This window comes from Ahaetulla prasina, chromosome 2, assembly GCF_028640845.1.
Source record: "Ahaetulla prasina isolate Xishuangbanna chromosome 2, ASM2864084v1, whole genome shotgun sequence".
NCBI classification, from domain to species: domain Eukaryota; kingdom Metazoa; phylum Chordata; class Lepidosauria; order Squamata; family Colubridae; genus Ahaetulla; species Ahaetulla prasina.
In genome coordinates this window covers 105,749,126-105,776,687 of record NC_080540.1, presented here as the reverse complement: position 1 = coordinate 105,776,687, position 27,562 = coordinate 105,749,126, and the positions used below count along the sequence as shown (strand labels likewise).

The following is a 27,562-nucleotide window of genomic DNA, read 5'->3' as shown; positions in this document are numbered from 1 at the left end:
AAATTCTCGGCGGATACCAACACATCATCAAAATATGGTACCACCCCCGGGAGCCCTTGCAGAAGTCGCTCCATTAAATTTTGAAAAAGGCCAGGTGCCACACTCACCCCAAACTGTAATCTGGTACATTTAAAGGCACCTCTGTGAGTTACAATTGTCTGGGCTTCGGCTGTGTTGGCATCTACGGGCAGCTGCTGATAGGCTTGGGCCAAATCTAATTTGGCAAAAATGTGCCCTTGCCCCAGCGAGTGCAGCAAGTGTTGTACCACTGGAACCGGTAGCGCTTTTTGCAAGGCTTTGTTTAAGGTCGCCTTGTAGTCAGCGCAAATTCGAATTGACCCATCTGGTTTTACTGGGGTGACGATTGGCGTCTCCCATTTTGCATGGTCGACTGGTACTAGTATCCCTTGACTGACTAGTTTATCTATTTCCCGGTCAATCTTGGGCTTAAGGGCGAAAGGAACCCTCCTCGCTTTTAACCGTATGGGGGCTACCTGAGGATCTAAGTTGAAAGAAATAGGGGTCCCCTTGTACTTGCCCAGGCAGTCTTTGAAAACATCTTCGAATTCTTCCATGAGGGCGTCCTTTAGTTTAACATCGTTTCTGTAGATGCCAGTCACTCCCATTCCCAATGCTTGAAACCAGTCTAGTCCCAACAAGCTTGGCAGGGTCCCCCCGACTATCGTGATGGGCAGGGTTTTCTTGTGTGGTCCGTATTCGACACGGACGGACGTTGTCCCTCGAACAGGGATGCGATTCCCTTGGTAGTCTTGAACTTTCAGCCGCTGTGTACGCAGTTTGCGCTTGGCGATGTTCGGCAAAGCTTTCGCAAAAGTGTCCCAGGACATGATTGTGATCGCTGACCCTGTGTCAACCTCCAATCGGCACGGTACTCCTTCGATTCTTGGTTTTGTGAAGATCTTTTTCTCTAAACGGGTCGCTGCATGACCCACTATCACGGTCGTTCGATTTGACTTCGCGCCCTTTTTGTTTTGACCAATCACGGGTCGCCTTGCCGATCCCGCGCTCTGATTGGTTGGTTTGAATTTTCGGCAGGAAGGTTGGGGTGCTCGACAGACTTGAGCCAGGTGCCCCTTCTTCTCGCACCGCCGACATGTAGCATCCTTGAACTTGCATTGTTGACGCTGGTGTTGCCCTCCGCAACTTCCGCAGTCATCCCGGTCTTCTTTTCTCGGTCCCCCGGTGTGGAAAACTCCTTCCTCACCCTCGCCGTCTGATTCGGTCTGGATTTCTTCGTTGTGGACCGGAGTTGATTTCGCGCTCGCCATTGGTGTGAGCGGCTTTTGTAGGGTTTCCGCTGCTTGGGTGGACATCTCATGAGCTCTGGCTTCGTCCAGAGCGTTTGCCAGCGTTAGGTTGCTCTTGGATAGCAACCGCCTCCGCAAATGAATGTCCCGGACCCCACGGATGAGTTGCTCCAACAGTTCCTCATCCAAATCTCGGTACCCGCAATATTTAGAGGCTTTCCTTAGGGCGGCCATGTATTCGCTGATGGACTCGCCCTCCTGCTGTCTGCGCTCTCCAAATTCAAAACGTTGCACGTATTTGGACGGTGTTGGCGCGAAATGGTTCTTCAATAGGTTCTGCAGAGTTTGCCACGATACCGATTGTACCGGCGTTGGCTCTGCCAGGGCTTCTGCGATGTCGATGACCTCGGGACCGCAGTGGCTCAGGAAATACGCCTGTTGTGACCCAGGTTCCTGGACCCGGACTCCTGGACTCGGATGATTCAGAAAGTGAGGGAGAAGACCTGGCCAGCCCTGCTTCTCTTGAGCCCTTTCCCTCCCTGGCACCCACTCAAAGGGATGGGGAGGGGCCGGCACAGCCTGATTCCATGGAGCCTCCTTCTGATTTGGCAACGCCCCAAGAACAGTTTTGGAGCGATGCAAGGTCACGTAGACGTAATCGCCGTGCGCAGCAGCGGAAGAGTTGGGACAAAGCCAAGTCATAATTGTCATGCAGTGACATCTGCAGAGACTATAAATAGGAGGCGGGACTTCCTGGTTTTTGTCTTGGACAAAGTAATGAGTTGGCGAGCTAATGAATTGGCGAGCTAACTATTTCAATGGAGGAAGAATATATTCGTGAGTAATTCTGGCCTTATCTATAATTTCCTCGTTATCTCCAGAAACTTGGCAGGCCCGTGGGTAGACGTGGCCAGGACATGTATCTATGTAAATAAAAGGAAAAAAGGAAGGCCTCTGACGGACTCTTTGCTGGGAGTATTGGGGAAGGAAACAGAACATTTTGTCCAAGACCTGACTAAAACATCTTCCACCAAAGATGGATCAGCAGCAGGTACAGCAGCAGTTAGAGCAGCTACAAGCGGCTAATCAACAGCTCCAGCAGCAAGTGGCTCACTTGGCAGGCCAACTTGCTGCCACGAAAGTGCCTGCCGCCCCCATCCTCCCACCTCCTCCTCGCCGCAAGTGCCCGATAACCGTGCGGATAAGTTTTCTGGGCACCCTGAGATGTCCCCGATCTTCTTGGGACAGTGCCAGCTCTACATGGCTATGAGGCCAGAGGATTTCCCAGACGACCGGGCTAAGGTGGCCTTCGTGATTAACCTTCTTTCCGGCTCGGCTGCTCGATGGGCCACGCCCCTCTTGCTCCAGGACAGCCCCCTCCTGGCGGACCAACACCCTTTTTGGCTGCACCTCGCACCATGTATGAGGACCCGTTCGAATGCTGACGGCAACCAGGCGCCTTAAGGAACTCCGTCAAGGAAACGCCCCTGCAGGAGTACATCGCCGAATTTCGTCTTTTGTGCCAGGACTCTGACTGGAATGATGCAGCGCTGGTGGACGCGTTCCAGGAGGGACTCTCAGAGGAATTGCAAGACGAGCTGGCCCGCGTGGAGGCGCCGCGGACCCTCGACAACTTGGTGCCCCTTTGTCTCCGCCTCGATGCCCGTCTGCAACGGCGACCGTCCCGTCGCGCCCCCCGGGACCCTCCGTCGACATCTGCACCCCCACTTCCTGCACCACCAGCACCCAGGGTCGCCCCACGTTTTGTAACCGCTGCGGAAGAGCCCATGGAGTTGGGAGCGGCCAGACCTCGCCTAACAGCCCAGGAGCGGAACCGAGGCGCCAAGGGGGATTGTGCCTGTACTGTGGGAGCCCGCCACTTCGCCGCTTCTTGCCCCAGAAAGCGGTGGGGCACGACGCCGGTCCCGAATCACAGCGTGACCAATCGGAAGCGGAGCAGGCCCGACCGGGAAACCCTAGGTCGGGCACGCATTAAGCCCCACTGGGCGTTGGAAGTAGACTCTGGGCCCCTCGGCATCTGATTCTGGACACACGGATATGGTTGGGGAACCAGTCGGACGGGCTCCAGGCGCATGCGCTGGTGGACTCAGGGCCACAACAAACTTTATGGACCAGGCCTTTGTGACCCAGTTTGCGGTCCCGTGGTTCCGTGGACCCTCCGATGCGGTAGAGACAATTGATGGGCGAGAACTGGTGTCCGGCCCCATTAAATTCGCCACCCAGCCTTTGCGCCTGGCTATTGGGGACCATGAGGAGGCGATCCAGTTTTATGTCACGGCGGACCTTCATTTTCCCTTGGTCCTTGGGTTGGCCTGGCGGACCCACGATCCTCAGGTGGCCTGGTCGCGAACGCCATCTCTTTCCCGAGTCTGCAGTGCGTCGATCACATCCGCCACACCTGTGCCGCCAGAACGTCCCCACCGCTGCCATCACCTTGCCTCCTGAGCTGACGGACTTCGCCGACGTGTTCAGCGAGAAGGAGGCGGACCGACTACCCCCGCATCGGCCCTACGATTGCCCCGTGGACCTTCTGCCCAACGCACCACTGCCTGTGGGACGCCTGTATTCCATGTCGGAGCCCGAGTTGGCCGCCCTCAGGGACTTCCTGGACAAAAACCTGGCCCGAGGGTTCATCCGGCCTTCAAAGTCCCCTCTCTCGGCCCCGGTCCTCTTTGTGAAGAAGAAGACAGGGGACTTGCGCCTATGCTGTGATTACCGCCGGCTAAACGCCATTACGGTGCGGAATCGCTACCCCCTGCCGCTCATCCCGGAGCTACTGGAAAGGTTGCGGGAGGCCACGATCTTCACCAAGCTCGATCTCCGGGGGGCCTACAACCTGGTGCGGATACGAGAAGGAGACGAATGGAAGACGGCATTCGGCACCCGATACGGACACTACGAATACACTGTCATGCCATTTGGGTTGACCAATGCTCCCGCCGTTTTTCAGCACTTCATGAACGACGTGTTCGGAGACATGTTGGATCGGTTCGTGGTTATCTACCTCGACGACATCCTGATTTACTCCCGGTCCAGGAAAGCCACCTTCGACACGTCAGTCTGGTTCTGCAACGCTATGGAGCAACAACTCAATGCGAAGCTGGAGAAATGCGTCTTCTTCCGGACTTCCATAGAATTCCTCGGGCATATCATCTCGCCCGAGGGCATAGCCATGGACCCATGTAAAGTAGAAGCTTTGTGTAGCTGGGAAGCCCCTCGTCGGGTGAAGGATGTTCAGCGCTTGCTGGGCTTCGCCAACTACTACCGGACCTTCATCCCGGGCTTTACCACACTGACGGCTCCACTTACCCAGCTCCTCAGGAAGAAGGTTGCGTTCCGGTGGGGTCCCCCGCAGCAAGAAGCATTCACAGCCCTCAAGAAAGCCTTCGTCACAGAACCCGTCCTGAGGCATCCCGACCCGCTCCGGCCTTTTGTGGTGGAAACAGACGCGTCCAATGTGGCTCTGGGAGCGGTGCTGCTACAGGGTCCGACGAATGGTGGCACACTTTTTCCCTGCGCTTACTACTCCCGGAAACTCAATCCTTCCGAGCGCAACTACACTATCTGGGAAAAAGAGTTGCTGGCTATCAAGGCTGCATTCGAGGCTTGGCGACATCATCTGGAGGGGGCCCGACATCAGGTGGAGGTCCGAACGGACCATCGGAATCTCGAGCACCTCACCACAGCTCGGAAGTTGAACCAGCGGCAGATCCGGTGGTCGTTGTTTTTTGCCCGGTTCAACTTCCGCGTGACGTACATTCCCAGCGGTCACAACCGGAGGGCGGATGCCCTGTCCCGCAAGCCAGAGTACCTCTGCGCCAAGGACCCCCTTCCTCCACGGACAGTGCTGCCGGCAGAAGCCTTGGCCGCAGCACGGGAGCCAGTGGACTTGCGGGCCCAGGTGCGAGAGGCGCAGCGCCAGGACGCCTGGTCGCAGCAAAGGAGAGCGGAGGTGGGCCCCGCGTCTCCTTGGACCTTGGAGGAGGACTTACTCAAGTTTCGGGGGCGATTATATGTGCCCACAGGACCACTCCGAGCCCTCGTCATGACCCAGTGCCACGACAACCCTGCAGCAGGACATTTTGGGTTCTTCAAGACCCTCCACCTGGTGACACGGACCTTTTGGTGGCCCCGAGTGCGGCATGATATACATGCCTATGTGACATCCTGCGTACCGTGCCGGCAAGCCAAGGCCGCCACGGGGGCCCCGCCCGGGCTCCTCCAGCCCTTGCCGACACCCGACAGACCCTGGGGGGCGATCTCTATGGACTTCCTGACAGACCTGCCGCCGTCCTCTGGGTTCACCACGGTGCTGGTGGTGGTGGACATGCTCACCAAGATGGCACACTTCATCCCATGCCGCGGACTGCCCACAGCCGCAAAAACGGCCCGTCTCTTTCTGCAGCACATCTTCCGCCTCCATGGTCTACCGGACAGGGTGGTTTCAGACCGCGGAGTTCAGTTCACAGCCCGCTTCTGGAAGAGCCTGATGGCCGCGTTGGAGGTGCAGGTGTGTCTGTCGTCATCGCACCATCCGGAGACCGACGGGGGTACAGAGAAGGTCATCGGTATACTGGAACAGTATCTCCGTTGCTTCATCAACCAGCAACAGGACAACTGGGCCGACTACCTGTCCCTGGCGGAGTTTGCTTTTAACAACTCTCAGCACACCTCTACTCAGATGACCCCGTTCTTTGCCAATGTGGGGTACCATCCGCGGCTCTTCCCTCTGGCACCACCGGACTCTCCTGTTCCCGAAACGCAGACCTTCCTGACGGAATTGCATGCGGTCCAACAGTTGGTACGTCAGCAGCTGAATCGGGCAAAGGAGGATTACAAACGGTCCGCCGACCGCTCCCGACGGGCAACGCCCCCGCTGGCAGTTGGAGACCGGGTGTGGCTCTCCACCAAACACCTCCCGTCCGACCGCCCGGTAAAGAAGTTGGACCACCGATTCATCGGCCCGTTCCCTGTCGAGGCAGTCATCAACCCGGTAGCCTACCGACTGACCCTGCCACGATCCATGCGGATCCACCCCGTTTTTCACCGGTCCCTTCTGGTTCCTGAGGCCACACGAGTCCCCTTCGGTGCCCAACAGCACCCGTCACTGTCGCCGAGGACGGATCGGAGGAATACGAAGTCCACAGCGTATGAGACTCCCGCTGGCTGAAGGGTCGTTTCCAATATTTGATCGCGTGGAAGGGATACGGGACTGATTTCTCCTGGGTAGATGCCTCCGTCCTTCATGCCCCTGACCTGGTGCAGGCCTTCCATGAGCAGAACCCAGCCCGACCGCATCCCGATCGTCAGCCCGGGGAAGGGCCCTGCGGTGAGGATAGTGTTGTGACCCAGGTTCCTGGACCCGGACTCCTGGACTCGGATGATTCAGAAAGTGAGGAGAAGACCTGGCCAGCCCTGCTTCTCTTGAGCCCTTTCCTCCCTGGCACCCACTCAAAGGGATGGGAGGGGCCGCACAGCCTGATTCCATGGAGCCTCCTTCTGATTTGGCAACGCCCAAGAACAGTTTTGGAGCGATGCAAGGTCACGAGACGTAATCGCCGTGCGCAGCAGCGGAAGAGTTGGGACAAAGCCAAGTCATAATTGTCATGCAGTGACATCTGCAGAGACTATAAATAGGAGGCGGGACTTCCTGGTTTTTTGTCTTGGACAAAGTAATGAGTTGGCGCGAGCTAATGAATTGGCGCGAGCTAACTATTTCAATGGAGGGAAGAATATATTCGTGAGTAATTCTGGCCTTATCTATAATTTCCTCGTTATCTCCAGAAACTTGGCAGGCCCGTGGGTAGACGTGGCCAGGACATGTATCTATGTAAATAAAAGGAAAAAAAAGGAAGGCCTCTGACGGACTCTTTGCTGGGAGTATTGGGGGAAGGGAAACAGAACAACGCCCTTTTTCTGTTGTCTGGAACTCCTTGCAGTTCGTTCGCCTCGAGGAAACTCTCGAAACGGGTCATGTATGTTCCCCATTTCTCCTTGGATGGGTCAAACGGCGCGGGCGGTGTGTAGCCGGCCATCGCTGCGTTTCCGCCCTGAGTTTGCTGGGTTCGGTCCTCATAGTGCGTTCAGCTCTTTCCTGGTGCTTTTAGCCTCGGAATCCCACCTTCGTCGCCAGTGTTACGTTTGGGCAATAATGAGGCAGGAGACCAGGGTAGTGACAACAGCTCTTTAGTATATGGTGAACCCAGCAACCAGTACTGGGGCAAACCTCTCTTTATATACATTTCGGCCGGTGGCCTCAACCAATCAGCAACGTGCTAATTTCCCGCCAAAACTTTTAAAGATACATTACATGTTCCATATAGGAAAAGAGGAGAAATATCTTAAAAGTGTCTCCTGGAAGGATGCCTTTAAAATCATTTTTGACAAGATGGCCAGTTAGATCTGAATGTTTTATATTTGTTTTCACAGGAAATAAATCTAGTGCCTAGTACCTAATAATGACTAATAATTTCAAGGTGCTCTTTTGGTCTTTAAAGCCTTATATGTTACACAGCCAGGTTATTGGAGGGACTGCCTCTCCTGGTTACATCTACCAATTCCATCAGGTTTGGCAGGACAGGCAAGTCGTGGGTCCTGCCTGCTAAGGAGTGGCATCTGATGGGACCTAGGAGATGACCTTTTTCTTCCATACCATTTACATCATCACTCTGGAGGTGTGATTGGCCCCGTTCCTCGTAATCTTCCAGAAACCTCTTAAAGAGTGTGTGTGTGTGTGTGTGTGTGTGTGTGTGTGTGTGTGTGTGTGTGTGGTGTGTTAACAGTCCAGGGGATCTCCTGGTAACAGGGAGCCTGCATATTGGTAGTGTTACACGTAGTCCTCAACATACAACCATAATGGAACCTGCCTATTATGTCCATATGTTGTGACAATCATAAAACGTAGTCAGTCACATGACCAATTTTCTGATCCTTTTTGTGGTGGTAGTTCAAATGGTTACTAAGCAATCAATCATTAGTTAAGGACTATCTGTATGTGTAAGATCATGTATTCTCTCATGATATTATTTCTATCTATGTCTAATTGACATTTTTTTTAAAAATAATGCTTTATTTGCTGGTTTTATTGTGCATACCTAGAGTCACATGGACAGCCAAAAAAAAAAAAAGAAAATAAAATAAAACAACCAACAAAAAGCAGAGAAGTTGGAGATGCAGCAAGGATTGATAAATGTCAAAAATGTGTTTTATTTTCTCCTAAATCGTGTCTTTGAAAATAGACTCCTCTGTTAAATCAAGATTTTGATTTTGCATAGAGACAAGCTACCGTATAAATTTTGATATGCACATAAGGAGGAAAAACATAAACAAATTAAAAAGCAAATTAAAAAGTTACAGCCAAAAGCTAAGTATTAGTGTCAGCTTTTGTTTTCAAACATGCTGTTCTAAAAAGCTCTTCAAATTATTTTATATAGCATGTTTTGTTTTGCTTGAAAAAGAAAAAATGCCTTTGGATCGTCAAAGCATAGCTCCTTTTTCCATGCATTCTTTTGTATTTCGAAGTTTCATCTCCAAATAGACTTAGCCAGTAAAATGAATTGTCAGCATCAAATATTTCAGTAAATGAATGAAATCAGTTTTCTGTTTTCCCATTTTTTGCAAATATAACTGAAGTATATGACAGTTAAAGTAATCTAAAATAAAAATCCATCGTGGTTTTTGCAGCCTTGCAGTCAGTTTATGGGAGTTTTCTCTTTGGCTTTAGGAAGAACAATGTAAAATTGCAATTTGTATAATTGTGTCCTTATAATATAACAGGGAATATAATTTCCTTCTGTAAACTCATTTGAATAAACACTATCAGTCTGGGAATAGATAGTTTTTAATCAAATATTTATATACTGATATTATTAGCTTTTTAATAACAATTAATCTCCTTGAAATATGCAAAAAGAAAAGTTGCGAGAAAGAGATTTGTTTTCAGATTGGCCATTAAACTGCTACAATTTGCAAATGATTGTTTACAATTACTTTTAGATATGGTTTAATGTGTTTTTTGTATATAAAGAAGCATTGCTATTTTATAGGTTGACATTTTAAAGAATATTTTTATTTTGTGCTCCCGGAATCTTTGTAGTGGGAAGTATAAAAATATTGTAAATAAATAACGGGGCATACATGTCTGCTAATTCTACTCTTTCTATTAGTATTTGTTGGCTAGGTTTAAATAATATTTTCTTGCTCCATTGGTCTCCTGTGGATCTTAGAATTAGAGATGACTGGTTAGGAAGTCCAAACCATCTGGAAGTCCAATACACCATATTGGGGGAAACTGGTGTAAAAGAACTGTAAGGTTCTCTCAGAGAACTGTAAAAAAGATGCTGAGACTCTAGAAAGAGTGCAGAGAAGAGCAACAAAGATGATTAGGGGACTGGAGGCTAAAACATACGAAGAATGGTTGCAGGAACTGGGTATGTCTAGTTTAATGAAAAGAAGGACTGGGGGAGACATGATAGCAGTGTTTCAATATCTCAGGGGTTGCCACAAAGAAGAGGAAGTCAAACTATTCTCCAAAGCACCTGAGGGTAGAACAAGAAGCAATGGGTGGAAACTAATCAAGGAGAGAAGCAACTTAGAACTAAGGACAAATTTCCTGACAGTTAGAACAATTAATAAGTGGAACAACTAATAAGTGGAACAACTTGCCTGCAGAAGTTGTGAATGCTCCAACACTGAAAATTTTTAAGAAGATGTTGGATAACCATTTGTCTGAAGTGGTGTAGGGTTTCCTACCTGAGCAGAGGGTTGGACTAGAAGACCTCCAAGTCCCTTCCAACTATGTTGTTGTTGTTGTTACTGTGTATATCTGCAATGCACTTACGATGGTTCCATTTGTGCTTTCCGTTTCATTATCCTGATAAATTGATATGAACAATATTTTGCTTTCCAATAATTAGTTCCATATTATTTTGGGCTATGCAGCTAAGAGATTGGTGTATTCTGTGTCCTGTTGCTATTGTGTATATCAGAAAGAACTGTCTAATAGTTTTCCCAGAGGGCTATTTTGGAAATAACTTGTAATGGAGAAAAATATTCCACTTTCATCCCCAAATCCACTTATATTTCCCAGAAGATCCAAGTTTCTAAAAGTTTCAATTATCATAGATACGAATAAAACAACTCTATCTTTGAACATGTATATGTGAATGCCCTTCTGCCTTTTCCCAGTCTGGTGCCTTCCCAATGTGTTTGAGTTTCAAGATTGGAAAAGCCTCTTTTATATAATTGTTCTAAAAAAGTATCTTCATACACAATTGACTAGGAATTATTATCACCTTAAAGTTTGCAGAAGAGTGAGTATAAAATAAAACAACTAATAACTTCGTTCTTTCTTTATGTTATTTATCACAGGCAAAATTCTCTTCCGCCGAAGCCACATCCGTGATGTTGCTATTAAACGTCTTATACCCATTGATGAGTATTGTAAGGTAATGGATATTTTTAATTAGTTTGTTCAGGGCACCACTTTCAACATATGGCTCCTTATTATGCACAATCATCATTGTTGGTTCATATTTATGCATTTTCACTGCTGTTCATTCAGCTGTTGTGTACATCTGATCAGAAGGTACTACCAAGTAGTAGAAGGTTACTTTATAAAGACTTGGAATTGAGGGGAGGGGGAGAGACACCTGCTTTCACCCTCAAAATCCAACTACTACTAGTATGGCCATTTATGAGGGAGATGGGCAGTTGAGAAGTTTGATAAGTGTGTGTGTGTGCGTGTGTGTCCCAGAATTCCAAACAGTCCAGATAATCAAAATTGCAGACCATTTCAGTTAGTATAGAGGTAAACCAAAGAGTTATATTTGTTAGTTTCAGGAATACTACAGCTTTACAGAATCTATATAAATAAAAGCGAAAACCACTCGTGAATCGTAAAGTCTACAAACTTGAAATTTGCCACGTATGTTCCTCTTGGCTTCTAGGTGCTCACTAAGAAAGGATTTTTCAAAATGACCATCAGAGCATTAGTATTTCCTATATTATTATAATACACTCTGATGCTAATTAGTTAGACGTTCTACTCCCCCTCCCAACTTGAAAATAACTCTGGAGAGAATGGAATAGCATAGGAGAGGCTTCTGTGGGGCAAGCCTCATGGAGAGAAGGGGCTAGAAAGCCTGAGGGAGATAAGGGGATAGGATAGGAGACTTTTCTGTGGGGCAAAGCTGAGGGAGAGAAGGGGAGAGGATAGGGGAGGATTCAAGCTGTTTCGATTTATCAAGCCTGATCATGTAGTCTCATAGCGAAGCACGGTGATCCAGCTAGTGTCTATGTAAATGTTAAATAATTGTGTATTTTCTCTCATTAGATCCTTTGGGCATTTGTAATACATTATGGAAATGCTGATTTATTATTAATATATTATCATTAGATTCATTTGGTATTTGAAATTTGATATTAAATGCTTAATTATGGTGAATACATTGTCATTAGAACCATGTCAGTAAGTAGATGACATAATGGTTCTTTTAATGCTAAGCCAATAAAATTCTAATTTGACTCATTTATTACTCAATCATTTATCATCAAACTTATTCCTCGGTAGATCTTAGCTGAAAGATGAAAACAACTTCCCTTCTCAACTAGAGAGAAGTTACTTTCATTAAATTGCTCTATTTTCTATCACTCTGCTGAAAATAATTCACATTATTTCCTTCAACTAATAGCCTTTATAATACAATTACTGCTCAGTTACAAGGGTCCCAAATCTATTTGGCTCATGGACACATTTGGAATTTTGATTAAGTCTACCCTAAAATTATTGTTTGGAATGCATATGGATGCGTGTTAATGAATGTCTGTCTTGCTTATTATAATCTCTGTTTCATAGGAAGACAAATTATAGACGTATAGATAAAGGTAAAGGTTCCCCTCGCACATATGTGCTAGCCATTCCCGACTCATCTCCATTTCAAAGCCAAAGAGCCAGTGCTGTCCATCCTTCAGGTTTTCCAGTGGTGAAAAACAAGTGTAGTTGGCATGTATTTTGAACTTCAAAAAAGGAGCAAATTTTAGTATAATTAGTGTAATGATTATTTATTTATTTATAAAATTTATAGCTGCCCATCTTATTTCAAGGCAACTCTTGCATGGCAAAAAAAAAAACCAGTAAGAAAAGGAGCTACAGATAGGTGGCATTTCCTAAAGAAGGAAATACAAAATGCACAATTGCAAACAATTTCAATGATGAAAAAAAAATAGAGGACAACAGAAGAAGCCACAATGGCCATGCAAAGCAAAAATCTTAACAGAAAAAGGACACATTTAGAAAAGGAAAAGAGGGCTGGATCAAGAAGGAAGAATACAGGGAACTAATCTGGAACTGTAGAGTGAAAGTTGGGAAAATGAAATAGCCAGATGAGTCAGGTGAAATATTTAAGACTAAAAGGGCTGTTTCAAATGTCTTCAAAACTAATGGAAAAGGTTCTGTATGTAAAGAAAAACCAGAGCTAGACCATTCTCCCGAAACTGTTCTACCATAAAATTATGAGCAATAGGATGAAGGGGGCAAGAGAAAAACTTGAGCGTGGTGGAAACCTGTTCAGGGATACTTCTTTTAAAAAATAAATCTGTAGCATCAGATGAATTGTAGCTTTGCATTCTGAAGAAAGTAGCTGGTGGTATAGCCAAACTCTTATGCATTTAGCTTTGAGAAATCCTGGAGTAATGATGAAGTGCCAGATGACCAGAGGAAAGCAAGTAGAAGTTCCTTTTTTCAAAAAGAGAACAAAGGGAGATTCAGCAAAGTATAGATCTGTCAAGTCTGACATCAATACCTGGAAGGATTGTAGAGCAGATCATAAAGAGATCGGAGTGTAAGTGTCTTCAAAACAATGCAGTATTTACCTGTGGTCAGAACTAATCTTTCCAGACTAACCTTATCTCATGTATCGATTGGGTGCCTTTGACAGATTGTGCTAATGCTATTCACCTAATGTAGGTTGACTTCAGCAATGCCTTGATGAAGTACGATGTCTAATGGGATGTTAATTCACAATCTGTTTTTTGTATGCTCTAGGGATAGAGATAACTTTCAAGTGAATATATTGATGGCTTGAAAATCGTAGTTGACTTGTTTCTTATCACATTGGAGAATGGTACCTATCTCCTCAAGGTGCAGTCCTAGGTTTTCAACTGTTTAATATTTTTATTAATGACATGGATGAGTACACGAAAGGATTGTTCACAGTTTTGCAGGTGACACAAAATTGAATGGGTTTGCGAATTCCTCTAGGATCTTGATGGGCTAGAGAAATGGCCCGAACTTTTTAAAAAAATGAAATTTAAGGAAGACAAACGCAAAATTCTTGGTTTGCAAAATAAAAATAAAAAACATAGATGGGAGATATGTGATTTGGATTACTTTCAATCAATCAATCGGAATAGAGCTGGAAGGCACCTTGGAGGTCTTCTAGTCCAACCCCCTGCTCAAGCAGGAGACCTTATACCATTTCAAACATGTGACTGTACACTCTCTTCTTAAAAACCTCCAGTGAAGAAGCACCCACAACTTCTGAAATTTCTCCTTAATTCCAGATTAGTTTCCAACCATTGTTTCTTGTCCTGCCTTCTGGTGCTTTGGAAAATGACCCCTTCCTCTTTGTCGTCACCTCTCAAATAGTGGAATACTGCTATCATGTCCCCACTAGTCCTTCTTTTCTCAAGACTAGCTAAACACAATTCCTGCAACCGTTCTTCATATGTTTTAGTTCCCAGGCCTTTAATCATCTTAGTTATTCTTCTTTGCACCTTTTCCAAAGTCTCAACATCTTTCTTGTAATGTGGTGACCAAAACTAGATGCAATACAGTAGAACAGGGGTGTCCAAACTTGGTCCCTTTAAGACTTTTGGACTTCAACTCCCAGAGTCCCTCAGCCAGCAAAGCTGGCTGAGGAACTCTGGGAGTTGAAGTCCAAAAGTCTTAAAGGGACCAAGTTTGGACACCCCTGCAGTAGAACCTCTGGTCATGACTATAATTTGTTCCATAACTTTGGTCGCAACCCGATTTGGTCGTGACCCGAAACTGATCACAATTAATGCAGCAGCCACGTGAGGTCACTTTTGTTTGGCCCTTACAAAAATAATGGTGCGCAATCTGCTGTGGCCATGTTTGATAGCCACCAGAGTGTGTTCGTGACCAGATTCAAAATTTTTGTGAATTTTTTGGTCGGAATCCAATTTGGTTGTGGTCTGAAGCATTTGTGACCAAAGGTTCTATTGTATTCCACGTGTGGCCTTACTAAGGCTTTATAAAATGGTACTGTTACTTCACATGATTTTGATTTATGCCTCTATTTATATAACCAAGGATTGTATTAGCTTTTTTGGCGCTGCCACACACCGCTGGCTCATATTTAAGTAATAGTCCACTAGGACTCTAAAGTCCCTCTCACAGTTATTGTTTTTGAGCCAGGTTTTGCCTAATCTGCACTTGTACCTTTGGTTTTCCCTGCCTAAGTGTAAAACCTTGTTTTTCTCCACATTCAATTTCATTTTGTTGGATAGGACCCATTGTTCAAGTCTGTCAAGATCTTTTTGGATCCTGAGCTTGTCTTCTGGGGTGTTAGCTATTCCTGCCAGCTTAATGTCATCTGTAAATTTGATGAGTCCCCTTCTATTATGTCATCTAAGTCATTTATGACAATATTAAAGAGTACTGGGCCTAAGACAGAATCTTGTGGTATCTCACTGTTTACTTCTCTCCATGTAGATGTAGTACCAATGAGTAAAGATGACTCATTGAGTATGGTTTGTCAGCCAGTTACAAATCCATCTGGTGGTGTTGCTGTCTATCCCAGTGGTCACCAACTGGTGGTCTGCGGACCACTGGTGGTCCATGGGAAAATGTTGGTGGTCTGCGGCACACCTGGGTGGAGGAGCTGCTCCTGGATAAGCAATGGCCAGTCCTGTGACTAGAGCTCTGGAAGATGGGACTGGCCAGGCAGCTCATGGTGGGGCTGTAAATCTCCGCTGTTGAGGGAGGTTCGGGCAATTTGTAACTTTGCAGCACAGCCCTCGCAGGCTGGAATGAGATAATGGTCCAAGGGGGGGGTGGCAGTGCAGGCGGGCTGAAGCAATGGGTGGCGGGAACCCCAGGCTGTTTTTTCCCTCTGCTGTAACTTCCTGTCGGCTGAACCCACCAGTAGCTGTCCCCACCCCTCGCCCTCCCTCCCCAGTCACTCCTCACCTGGCAAAGGAAGGGGGGGGAATGGAGATTCGCTCCATATTCCAGAGCGGGAGCTGGATCTCACGGCTGTTTCTCCTGGCCCTTGTTGGTGCTCCTGCACCTCAGTCTCTCAGGGAGATGCTTGACTTCCTCTCAGCCTCAAGACACTGGCTGGCCCATGAGATGACAGAGAGAAAGAGAATGAGAGAGAGAGAAAATGAGAGAGAGAGAGAATGAGAAAGAGTGGGAGAGAGAGAGAGAGAGAAAGAGGGAAGAGAGATGAGAGAGAGAGAGAGGGGGGGGGGAGAGAATGAGAGAGAGATTGAAAGAGAAAGAAAGAGACAGAAAGAGAATGAAAGAGAGAGAAAGAGAGAGAGAGAAAGAGGGGAAAGAGAAAGGGGAGAGAGAAAGAATGAGAGAGAAAGAGTGGGGAGAGAGAGAGGAGAGAGAGAGAGAGGGGGGGGGGAGAGAATGAGAGAGAGATTGAAAGAGAAAGAAAGAGACAGAAAGAGAATGAAAGAGAGAGAAAGAGAGAGAATGAGAGAGAAAGAGGGGGAAGAGAAAGGGGAGAGAGAAAGAATGAGAGAGAAAGAGTGGGGGAGAGAGAGAAAGAGAGTGGGGAGAAAGAGAGAGGGGGAGAGAGAAAGAGATGAGAGAGAGAGAATGAGTGGCAGAGAGAAAAAGAGAGGGGGGAGAGAAATGAGAGAGAAAGAGTGGGAAAGAGAGGGGAGGGGGGAGGAAAAAAGAGGAGGGACAGTGCCTGAAGGACCCCATCCCATCACTGGGAGTCCAGGCACTTCAGCAAGCGGCGTGCTGGATTCGTATTAGTTGTCTGCGGGATTTAAAATTATGGACTTGGTGGTCCCTGAGGTCCAAAAGGTTGGGGACCCTTGGTCTATCCCACATTTTTCTAGCTTACCAAGAAGTAGACCTTAGTCTACTTCTTTGTTGCATGCCTTGCCTATGTCTAAGTATACTATGTTCCACAGCATTTCGCTGGTCTAATAATCTAGTCATTTTGTCAAAGAATGAAATAAGATAGGTTTGGCATGATCTGTTTTTAACAAACCCATGCTGGCTTTTAGTTATAACTTTATTTGTTTCTAGATGTTTACAGATCTGTTTTTTGATTATCCTTTCCAGTCTCTTCCCAGGTATTGATGTTAGGCTGATTGATCCTGGGTGTGTTTCTGTAGTTTCCTGGATCTGTTTTTGAAAACTCGAAGAAATTGTTGATTGAACACTGAACACGATTCCACAATATAATATGGCTGCAGAAAATTCAGATCAGTTTCAGTTTTCATCAACAGTAATATCATTTACAAAACACAGGAAGAACTCATTCTGGCATTTTTTTTATCATTTGCATCCTTGGTATGTTTGTAGTATATTTGCTACATAGTTTGCTTTTATGGTCCCAAGTAAATTGCATTTTATTTAATACGTTTCTAAAATATTTATTTCTCTGGTGAAAATGCACGGAGGGGACAAGGGTATGCAAAATTGAACCAGCGTCTAAACAACAATCCCAGGTTTTAAGATTAAATATACCAAATACATTTAGCATAATTGTAATTGTTATATAGGCCACTCTAGCATTAGTTTTTTTTAGTTTGTGAGTCTCATAAACTTTGCACTGCCTTCCAACTAATGGTACATTACTGTATGCATTTGGTGACTAGGGAGAGTGGGTTGAAAAATGCTATGAAACCTGTATGTAATCAATTCCAGTTTCTCCTAGTATGAGTACTACTTCAGCAGTAGTAGTATCCTTGGTTTCGTGCTTTCTCTCATGAGAGACAGGAGGAAAATCTTTCCATATAAGTAAAAAAACAAAATAAAACATGGAAATTGCTGTGGTTGTGAATATTTACCAATGTTGCTGAATGCTGCAAGACTTAAGATTAACCACGTCCTTTTGACAAGCTGTATAAGCAACTATCACTTCTCTTATTTTGCATTTTTGGGAGAGAGAAAAAAGTGGGGGGAGTATCGTTTCCAAGGATAATCTTGTAATATTTTCATGAAAATAAAAGATAACTTCTTCCGTATCATAGCCCAAAAACCCAAGAATAAATAGCCTTTGCATAGGAACAGGAGATTTAATAGAAATAGAATAGAAAAGTTAGGCATCCTAACTTTTAATGGAAAAAAATAGAAAAGGCATCTTCAGAATGAATGTTATGGAATGTTTTGACCATTGGGTGGGAAAACCTACAGGAAAAGCAGGTTTGCCATCATGTTGGTAGTGGCTGATCCCAAACGCTAAGCAGAATATAGAATAACAAAGTTGGAAGAAAATTGGAGTCCAATTTTCTAGTCCAACCCCCTGCTCAAGTATACCATTCCAAACAAATGGCTATTCAATCTCTTCCTAAAAACATCCAGCAATGGAGCACCCACAACTTCTAGAGGGAAACCATTCCACTGATTAATTGCTCTCACTGTCAGCAAATTTCTCCTTGGTTCAAGGTTGGATCTCTCCTTGATAAGTTACTTCTTTTTGATGAGAGAGAAAGACAGAAATAAAGAAATAATCAAATTCCAGGTTTAAAATATCTAATAGCCCAATGATGACTACAGTAAATTAGTTTTTATGCAGCCCTGGATCTGTTTTATTTTATAGTGAAAGAGATTTGTTGGTTTGTTAAAAATGTTTACATGGATTTTAGTCAATTTAACATTCATGTACATTTTTAAAATTAACCATTTTAAAGAGCCATTAAAAACCATTTTATGAGCCACGGTGGTGCAGTGGTTAAAACGCAGTATTACAAACTACTTCTGCTGACTGCTGGCTGCCTGCAATTTGGCAGTTCAAATCTCACCAAGCTCAAGGTTGACTCAGCCTTCCATCCTTCCGAGGTGGGTAAAATAAGGACCCAGATTGTTGGGGGCAAGAGGCTGACTCTGTAAACCACTTAGAGAGGGCTGTAAAAGAACTGTGAAGCGGTATCTAAGTCTAAGTGCTATTGGTATTGGTATTTCCTTTCAAGTAGATTAATCTTCCGTTTTTGTTTCTTAAAGATATCCTTATCTGGTATTGCTCTACGTATAAAAATATCAGTATATGCCTGAATGTGTTATTCCTATTGGGAAAGTTAAAAGTGAATTTAAAGGAATAGATTTAGTTTTTTCAATTTAGTACTTTCTAGAACTGTTGTGACTCTGTTTCTAGTATTAACTGAGTAGGAATTCTCCAAATTGGTTCCCAAACATATCTGAAAAGTATGAGATTATGGAAAGCTAATACAGATCTCTTAGTAGTTGACCTCCAATAGTGTCTTTATGACTATATATATATAGCTTGAAAAATCTTGGATCTTTGGCAGGATAACAGGTGTAGAAGGCTAACATAGGTAGCTTGTGTTAGACAAAGGCCTGCATTTACAGTTAAGCAGAAACTGTAGAGAATCATGAAGGACTAGAAGGAAAAAGGAAGAACTGTTACATAAGCAAAGAGGGCTGAAGCATGCCTTAACTGCTGGGAGGAAGATAGTTTTCAGAGGAGGCTCAGGCAGGATCCTCTTTGATTAATTGGGATATATGAGGGAGGGGGTGTAAAGCATTTTCAGGTTTGCAAGATCCTGTTACTATAACATATCTCAGTTAACTACAGTTCTAATTAACTCTAATCCTGTGGTGTCTGTTTCCTGATTTGGTCGAATTCCCTGAACAGTAGCCAAATAACCATCTGAGGGGCTACTTCTTTTTTTCCTGTTTGATTCACGTAGAGCAGGGGTGTCAAACTCGTGTCGTCATATTGTCATCATGTGACGTATCACAAATTTCCCCCCTTTCACTAAACCGGGGGTGGGCGTGGCCGCACATGATGCATCCAACCCGTGGGCCACGAGTTTGACACCCCTGATTTAGAGTATCTCGGGTTTTTTTAACCTTTTCCTTCTATGTAAATTTTTAGAGTACTGGTTGAGGAGAAAAATAAATGTTTGCCTTTATTCATGAGAAAAATAGGTGATGATTCGAGCTAATTGGCTGAGACCTATGACTATAACATACTATTTTGAAAACTAGATTTAATTTTTATGGAAGAAAATAAGAGTCCGAGAAGAAGCATTTATCAGAATTTTTATTTTCTACATTAATGTTCTGGAGTGTTCCAGCTAGTAATTAAGGCATCCATGTACATTTTAAAATTAACCATTTTAAAGAGCCATTAAAAACCATTTTATGAGCCACGGTGGTGCAGTGGTTAAAACGCAGTATTACAAACTACTTCTGCTGACTGCTGGCTGCCTGCAATTTGGCAGTTCAAATCTCACCAAGCTCAAGGTTGACTCAGCCTTCCATCCTTCCGAGGTGGGTAAAATAAGGACCCAGATTGTTGGGGGCAAGAGGCTGACTCTGTAAACCACTTAGAGAGGGCTGTAAAAGAACTGTGAAGCGGTATCTAAGTCTAAGTGCTATTGGTATTGGTATTTCCTTTCAAGTAGATTAATCTTCCGTTTTTGTTTCTTAAAGATATCCTTATCTGGTATTGCTCTACGTATAAAAATATCAGTATATGCCTGAATGTGTTATTCCTATTGGGAAAGTTAAAAGTGAATTTAAAGGAATAGATTTAGTTTTTTCAATTTAGTACTTTCTAGAACTGTTGTGACTCTGTTTCTAGTATTAACTGAGTAGGAATTCTCCAAATTGGTTCCCAAACATATCTGAAAAGTATGAGATTATGGAAAGCTAATACAGATCTCTTAGTAGTTGACCTCCTCCAATAGTGTCTTTATGACTATATATATATAGCTTGAAAAATCTTGGATCTTTGGCAGGATAACAGGTGTAGAAGGCTAACATAGGTAGCTTGTGTTAGACAAAGGCCTGCATTTACAGTTAAGCAGAAACTGTAGAGAATCATGAAGGACTAGAAGGAAAAAGGAAGAACTGTTACATAAGCAAAGAGGGCTGAAGCATGCCTTAACTGCTGGGAGGGAAGATAGTTTTCAGAGGAGGCTCAGGCAGGATCCTCTTTGATTAATTGGGATATATGAGGGAGGGGGTGTAAAGCATTTTCAGGTTTGCAAGATCCTGTTACTATAACATATCTCAGTTAACTACAGTTCTAATTAACTCTAATCCTGTGGTGTCTGTTTCCTGATTTGGTCGAATTCCCTGAACAGTAGCCAAATAACCATCTGAGGGGCTACTTCTTTTTTTCCTGTTTGATTCACGTAGAGCAGGGGTGTCAAACTCGTGTCGTCATATTGTCATCATGTGACGTATCACAAATTTCCCCCCTTTCACTAAACCGGGGGTGGGCGTGGCCGCACATGATGCATCCAACCCGTGGGCCACGAGTTTGACACCCCTGATTTAGAGTATCTCGGGTTTTTTTAACCTTTTCCTTCTATGTAAATTTTTAGAGTACTGGTTGAGGAGAAAAATAAATGTTTGCCTTTATTCATGAGAAAAATAGGTGATGATTCGAGCTAATTGGCTGAGACCTATGACTATAACATACTATTTTGAAAACTAGATTTAATTTTTATGGAAGAAAATAAGAGTCCGAGAAGAAGCATTTATCAGAATTTTTATTTTCTACATTAATGTTCTGGAGTGTTCCAGCTAGTAATTAAGGCATCCATGAAAGTTAAAGAAAATATGGACATATGAAAAATTAAGACCGCATAGTCAATTAAAACTACAATTAAAATTTTGTGTTTCTTTTTACTAATTAGATTCTCTGTTTCTCTTCTATAACATTCTTGGGAAATATTTATGGCATTTTCAAAGCCTGAGAAGCTGTAAAGTTTCTCTCTGCTTTCAGCCAGTGGTTATTCACCCTGCAAACAGTGGCTTTATATTATGCTGTGGTTTGTTGATGAAATCGTAATAGAATTTGTGCATTATATTAAACAATAGTCCATGCTTTGCATAGCACGTGGATAGGTTTTCAACAATGTCATAGCAAGCAAGATACAAAATTGCAGATGGTTTTGCTGAGAGGTGGGATTCACTTACTGTTACTATTGGTTCGCCCAGTACCAGAAATGTGAACATGCACACACATGCCTGCAATGTCACAAACCACAGCAATTCGCTCTTGTGCGCCATCCACGCATGCATGCGACATCAAAAACACAGCGATATAGGATGGGATTGCACCCAGGTAGGCAGGTTGTCACTACCGGTTCACCTGAACTGGTCCGAACTGGCTGAATACCATCTCTGGTTTGGCTACTTCATATGACAAAGTGGGTTGATCTTGCCATTATTCCTCTATATGCCTTTAAACAAACTACTTTCTCTCATTCTCTGTCCTAATCATCATCTAGGCAATTCTGTTGACAATAAGTAGTCTGTAAAAGAGATTAAGAAGGTTTCTACCAAGAAGATGTATATAAACGTATTTGAGTACTTCTGAACATTATGAAAATGTTGATATTACCAACTGCAGATCTTCTTTAAAATATCTTTAAAATTTTAATTTTGCAAAAAAATGTCATGGGCATCCATTCACAACATTGTAGGCAGGGGTGGGCTTCAAATATTTTAGCAACCAGGGCAGGTGTGGGCATGGCCTTGTCGGCCTCCTGCCCTAGGCTCTGAAGGCCAGAAATGGGCCCGTTTCTGGCCTTCCCGAACTTCCAGTAGGCCCGTTTTTCACCCTCCTCAAACCTCCACGCGCACCCTGCACTTACCTGCATCCAAAATGGGCTGCGTGGGGACTCCTGGGAGGGGCAGGAGGGGCAGGGCCAACCAGGAGTGGGATTTGGGGGTTCTCTGAACTGCATAGAATCTTAGCTAGAGGTCCTCCCGAATCCCTGCAAACTTCCAGCAGCCCAGCCCTGATGATAGGCAATAGTAATGATAAATCTTAAATGATGGGCAAACTGGTGAATTAAAAAATAAGTAATTTGCCCAGAAACTCAAATATATGGCAAACTTCCCTAAGTGTTAGAATCAAGACCTGTCGTTGAACCCATAGTTCAGCTCTGAACCTATAATTCTCAATCAACTTTTTTTCAAATCATTGTTTCTAGTGCATACATAAAAAATTTTTTGTGGCTTTCTCTTCAATTGTTCCCATCAATATTCTGGTCTTTATTCTATTCAGTCAGTAACTGGGTTTTTTTGGGGAGAGGGGTGTTGTTTTGCTATCTCTAAACCTTCAACTTTACCAGGTAGTAGAAATGGGATCCATGCTATCTTTTTTTTTATTAAAATGTCCATTCATGTCTAATAAAGCTGACAGTCAGCCTTTGATGCATTTCCAAGTGCTTACTATTTTGATTAAATGCAATGTTTGTATAAATCACAGGTATGTTTGTTTTTCAGGCTCTGATCCAGCTGCCACCATACATCTCTCAGTGTGATGAGGTTCTTCAGTTTTTTGAAACAAGGCCAGAAGACCTAAATCCTCCTAAAGAGTAAGTTATTGTAAACATGATAGTTTTGTGTGTGTGTGTGTATGTATGAGAGAGAGAGAGAGTAATCTGAGAGAGGGAATGACAACACAGAGATTTTCATCAGTGAAAAATGAAATGTAAAAATGAATGTCAGACCTATCCATTGTATGTAGAAAATTGACATTTTCCAATAACATTTTATTAACAAAAATAAATACAGCAGTATTTTGGTATTCAACTGAATACCAAATTCGTTGAAACTCATTGAATTTGGTGCTCAGCACATTTTAACATGAAAATTTTGTCCTGGTACTCATTGTTTGTTACTCTATACACAAGCTAAAACTTGATGCTGTCGGCTGTATCAATAATCACTACATTATTCCTTATGGGGAAAATTTGTTTGGTATTCATCATTTTTGGTACTCATCACACCTCCTGGAAATAATTAACGATGAGTATCAAGATACCATTGTACAAGAGTTTAAAATAAATTAGCTTAGACAAACCTGAAACCTATTTTTTAAATCAAAACAGTTGTATTACTTTCTCTTTTTTGGTTAAATATTTTTTATTGTTTTATATCACATATTCCATTTCTATGTTGAACGGTGTGTTTTCTAGGTGTCCAAAGTGTTAGTATATAAACATCATAGTCATTATAATCATATATACATAAACATCAATCGTTATTAAAAAGTATACTATCGTCCATTATAGTATCAATCAAAATTCATCATTTTTTTTCTTTCTCATATAGTCCATAAACAGTTGTATTTCTGACATATGTTCATTGCACACAAAATGTTACCTATCATCTTCATAAAGATAACAGAGGGTGATAACTTCTTATATATGGTATCAAGAAGTTGAGAAATGTTTCACTTTTCTTCAGGGGAGTCTAGAAGGGATAGTGGACTGCCAAATATTAAGAAAGCTTACTGAGGATGATGAGTATTTGTTCATGCTGCCACCTGGAGCTGAACCCAAGTTACATCTATCTAATTGCTTTGGAGTCTGGTCTCATGTATTTTATAAGCCAGGTTTTACTACTACTGAAGGGGCTTGCTAAGTTTTAACTGAAACCTTTGATTAGCTCTTTGGGGAATTATTGTAAGTAGCAATTGTGTTTTAGAATATGCAGGCTGATGTATTAGCCGAAAGAGTGCTATTTCTGGCAGAGAGAGAAGTAATCTTGGAATTGTAGAACCACTGTGTGATTAGCTATATTCCATCTTCTTTTGAAGGCAAATACAGGAAGGATGGGAGAGCTGTGGATCTGATAATCATATTCTTGTAATGATAAGACTAAAGAGGGGAATTAGAATTGTTTCAAGACCCAAGTTGTTACATTTTATCTGATCTTTCAAAAAATGTAAACACTCTTATCGCAATCAAATTCAATTGTAGCCAATAATCTGACCTTTCTCCAACTCTAATACAAAGTGATGGAAGGAGAATAGAGTGTAGAGATAGGCAGACAACGGAAAGGGAAGGTTGTAAGGTTCTTGGTGCTCTCTGAGGTTGTTTTCTTGCAGAGGTTTCGTTACCAACTACTGATAATGTTATCTTTGGAATGAAACCTCTGCAAGAAAACAATGAAGCTCAGAGAGCACCGAAAACCTCACAATTCAACTCTGAGCTACAAATATCCTCTTTTGTGTTTGAAGCTGTCGATTTGGTTTGCTAGCATGTTCTCTGTCACTTCACAGCTGTCAAAATTCACTCAGTAGAGTGGCTGTGGAGCATCCCTTAAGTCTGCGTTTCAGTATTAAGGTGTTGTGTTTTTGTTTTGTTTTTTGATAAAACAGTGCTACAATATTTTTTGTGAGTTTACCATTGCTGCTAACAAGATCTAAATCAGGGGTCTCCAACCTTGACGACTTTAAGACTTGTGGACTTCAACTCCCAGAATTCCTCAGCCAGCAAAGCTGGAGACCCCCATCTAAATCACCACTTCAGAGACGTTTCTTCTTTTGTTTCTCAACAGGAAAGGATACATGATTTCTCCCACCGGTTTTTGTATCCTATGTCTCAACCATCTCACACTTAGAAGTAAAATGCCAATTACTTGTTTACTCACCTATTCTTTTTTGTCACTTTAGCATCTCATTTAAACCTGCCATTCATGGTACTTTATACTGTTCCAATAGCAATGAACCTTGGAATGGCTTAGTTTTTCCATTAATGAAAATGTGCATATATCAGAATAGAATAGAATAGAATAGAATAGAATAGAATAGAATAGAATAGAATAGAATAGAATAGAATAGAATAGAATATTTTATTGGCCAAGTGTGATTGGACACACAAGGAATTTGTCTTAGTGCATATGCCCTCAGTGTACATAAAAGAAAACGTATGTTCATCAAGAATTCTAAAGTACAACACTTAATGATAGTCATAGGGCACAAATAAGCAATCAGGAAACAATATCAATATAAATCATAAGGATACAAGCAACAAAGTTACAGCCATACAGTCATAAGTGGAAGGAGATGGGTGATGGGAACAATGAGAAGATTAATAGTAGTGCAGATTTAGTTAATAGTTTGACAGTGTTGAGAGAAATATTTGTTTAGCAGAGTGATGGCATTCGGGGAAAAAACTGTTCTTGTGTCTAGTTGTTCTGGTGTGCAGTGCTCTATAGCGTCATTTTGAGGGTAGAAGTTGAAACAGTTTATGGCCAGGATGTGAAGGGTCTGTAAATACTTTCACAGCCTTCTTTTTGGCTTGTGCAGTATAGAGGTCCTCAATAGAAGGCAAGTTGAGTTATAGTGAGTTATAAAGTTATAAACTTCAGCAGTAGGAAAATATATTACCATGTCTAATTGTATACAGTTGTTTTATGTCAAGAAAAACCAAGAGCAAAAAGCACTTTCTTGTTGTCAATTTCTTGAGTAACTTATATTGACAAACAGCAAACATGTGTGTGTTTTCCTTGCAAAACAAGGATATTTGCAGTCCATTCTCTGCCTATCCTTGCCTGATGCAACATTTGCCTTGTGACTATCAGCTGCCTGTGGCTGGAAGCCCTTTTGTTAATCACTTTGAACATAAATATAACCCATTCGCCATCATCTGTGTGGAATGCACAGTTATGCAAAGATATTGTGCAAATTGATGTTGAGAAATACTTTACTGGATAGATTTGAAGAGTTATTATTCTGTGTATCTGAGCACAGATCCTTCCAACACCCATGTTGTTTACAAAGAATTGTTTTCAATAGGCTAGATTTTCTTCCTGCATCTGTCTTTGAAAACTTTATATTTCTGTCTTCTTTCATCCTTTTTCTGATATTGTTTGCTTACCCAACTTTTTTCTCTTCAGCCATTTGATTCAATTGGTGCAAAAACCTAGAGCTTATTAACTATGCTGTTTTCTTTGGTCAGCTGGGTTTTTCCTCTTTAGCTTCCTTTCTGTCTGTCAATTCATCAGCTAATGCATTGAAAGACACAAAGAGAAACACAAACTTGAGTACATGCATGTTGAATAGCATAGAGACACTTATATGGCTGCTTTTAGAATAGAACCATAATTTTCTGCCTCATCAAAGGAGAAGTGGGATGATAGAAAGAGATTGTTTCATAGGGGCTCAGGCTTTATGTTCTCTGAGATTCAGTTTTGTTGCTGCAGGAGAATGGGCTTTTCCTCCCTCCCTCCCTCCCTCTAGAATTGAGCTGAGCCACAATTTTTAATAAAATTGTAGAATTTTCTGTATCTACCTATACAGGTAAATGTGTGCTTGCTTCATGACTTTCATTTCTTGATTTCTAGCATGTGTGAATCCACATCTTTGGTAGACTGAATCTTTGACCTTTGCTGAATTAATCTTCTACTCTGTTCTCCAATGCCATTTGGACTGTATGTGCTATAACATCGGTTTGGGCGATACTGGAAACATCAGTAACATTTACTATGTGGATGACACTAACCCGAAAGCATAAAAACATAAAGGGTCTGCAGATTGTAATAATAAAAGTCAAGAAGCACGGTGGGGGAAAAAATAGGACTATGATTAAATATAAAAAAGACCAAATTAATGATTGTAGGTAGAGCCAGTCTGAGAACTGTCAATGGAGGCATTGAAGTAATAAATATTTTCTGCCTTTTGAATTATCAATACTAAAGAACAAGTAATCAAGAAATACACCATAGGCTAACACTTGGTAAAGCAACCATGAAGCCCTGGGAAAATATATTCAAATATCATGTCCCTATCTACAAAGTTCAGAATCTTGCAAGCCATGATATTCTTCTCTGTAAAAGTGAAAATTGGACTTTGAGAAAGCAAGATGGGAAAAGTACTGATACTTTTAATCTCTGGTGTTGGAGAAGACTCTTGGGAATATGATGGACAGGCAAGAAAACAAACAAATAAATAAATTGAACAAGTCAACTTTTGGACTTTTCACTTGAAACACAAACGACCAGGTTCAAATCATCCTACTTCAGAGCCATTATGCAAAGACATAGCTCTCTGGAGAAGCTCTAATGCTGGGAAAGACAGAAGGAAAGAAGAAGATGAACAGCTAGGTAGATAGACCCAACTATAGAGCAATATGTATACCATTGGAAGACCTGAAAAGTTAAGGGCATATTATCATGGAGAAAATCTTATCTGTGTGATCAGTAAGAGTTGATAACAACTTGAGAGTACATAATTAGTCATGTCTAGTCTATTGCACTGCTATTGAAGTGCCCTTAAATGGGA

At 42.9% G+C, this 27,562-nt stretch overlaps 1 protein-coding gene across 2 annotated transcripts in view; it reads left to right on the top strand.

Annotated features, from left to right (window-relative positions):
- Nucleotides 1-27,562, top strand: part of SH3PXD2B (SH3 and PX domains 2B) — a 114,217-nt gene that overhangs the window by 43,220 nt on the left and 43,435 nt on the right. For both annotated transcript variants that reach the window (XM_058171305.1, XM_058171304.1), the window contains exons 3-4: nucleotides 10,659-10,735; nucleotides 22,777-22,868. In XM_058171305.1, coding sequence (XP_058027288.1) covers nucleotides 10,659-10,735; nucleotides 22,777-22,868 — 169 coding nt within the window. The remainder of the gene's footprint in view (nucleotides 1-10,658; nucleotides 10,736-22,776; nucleotides 22,869-27,562) is intronic.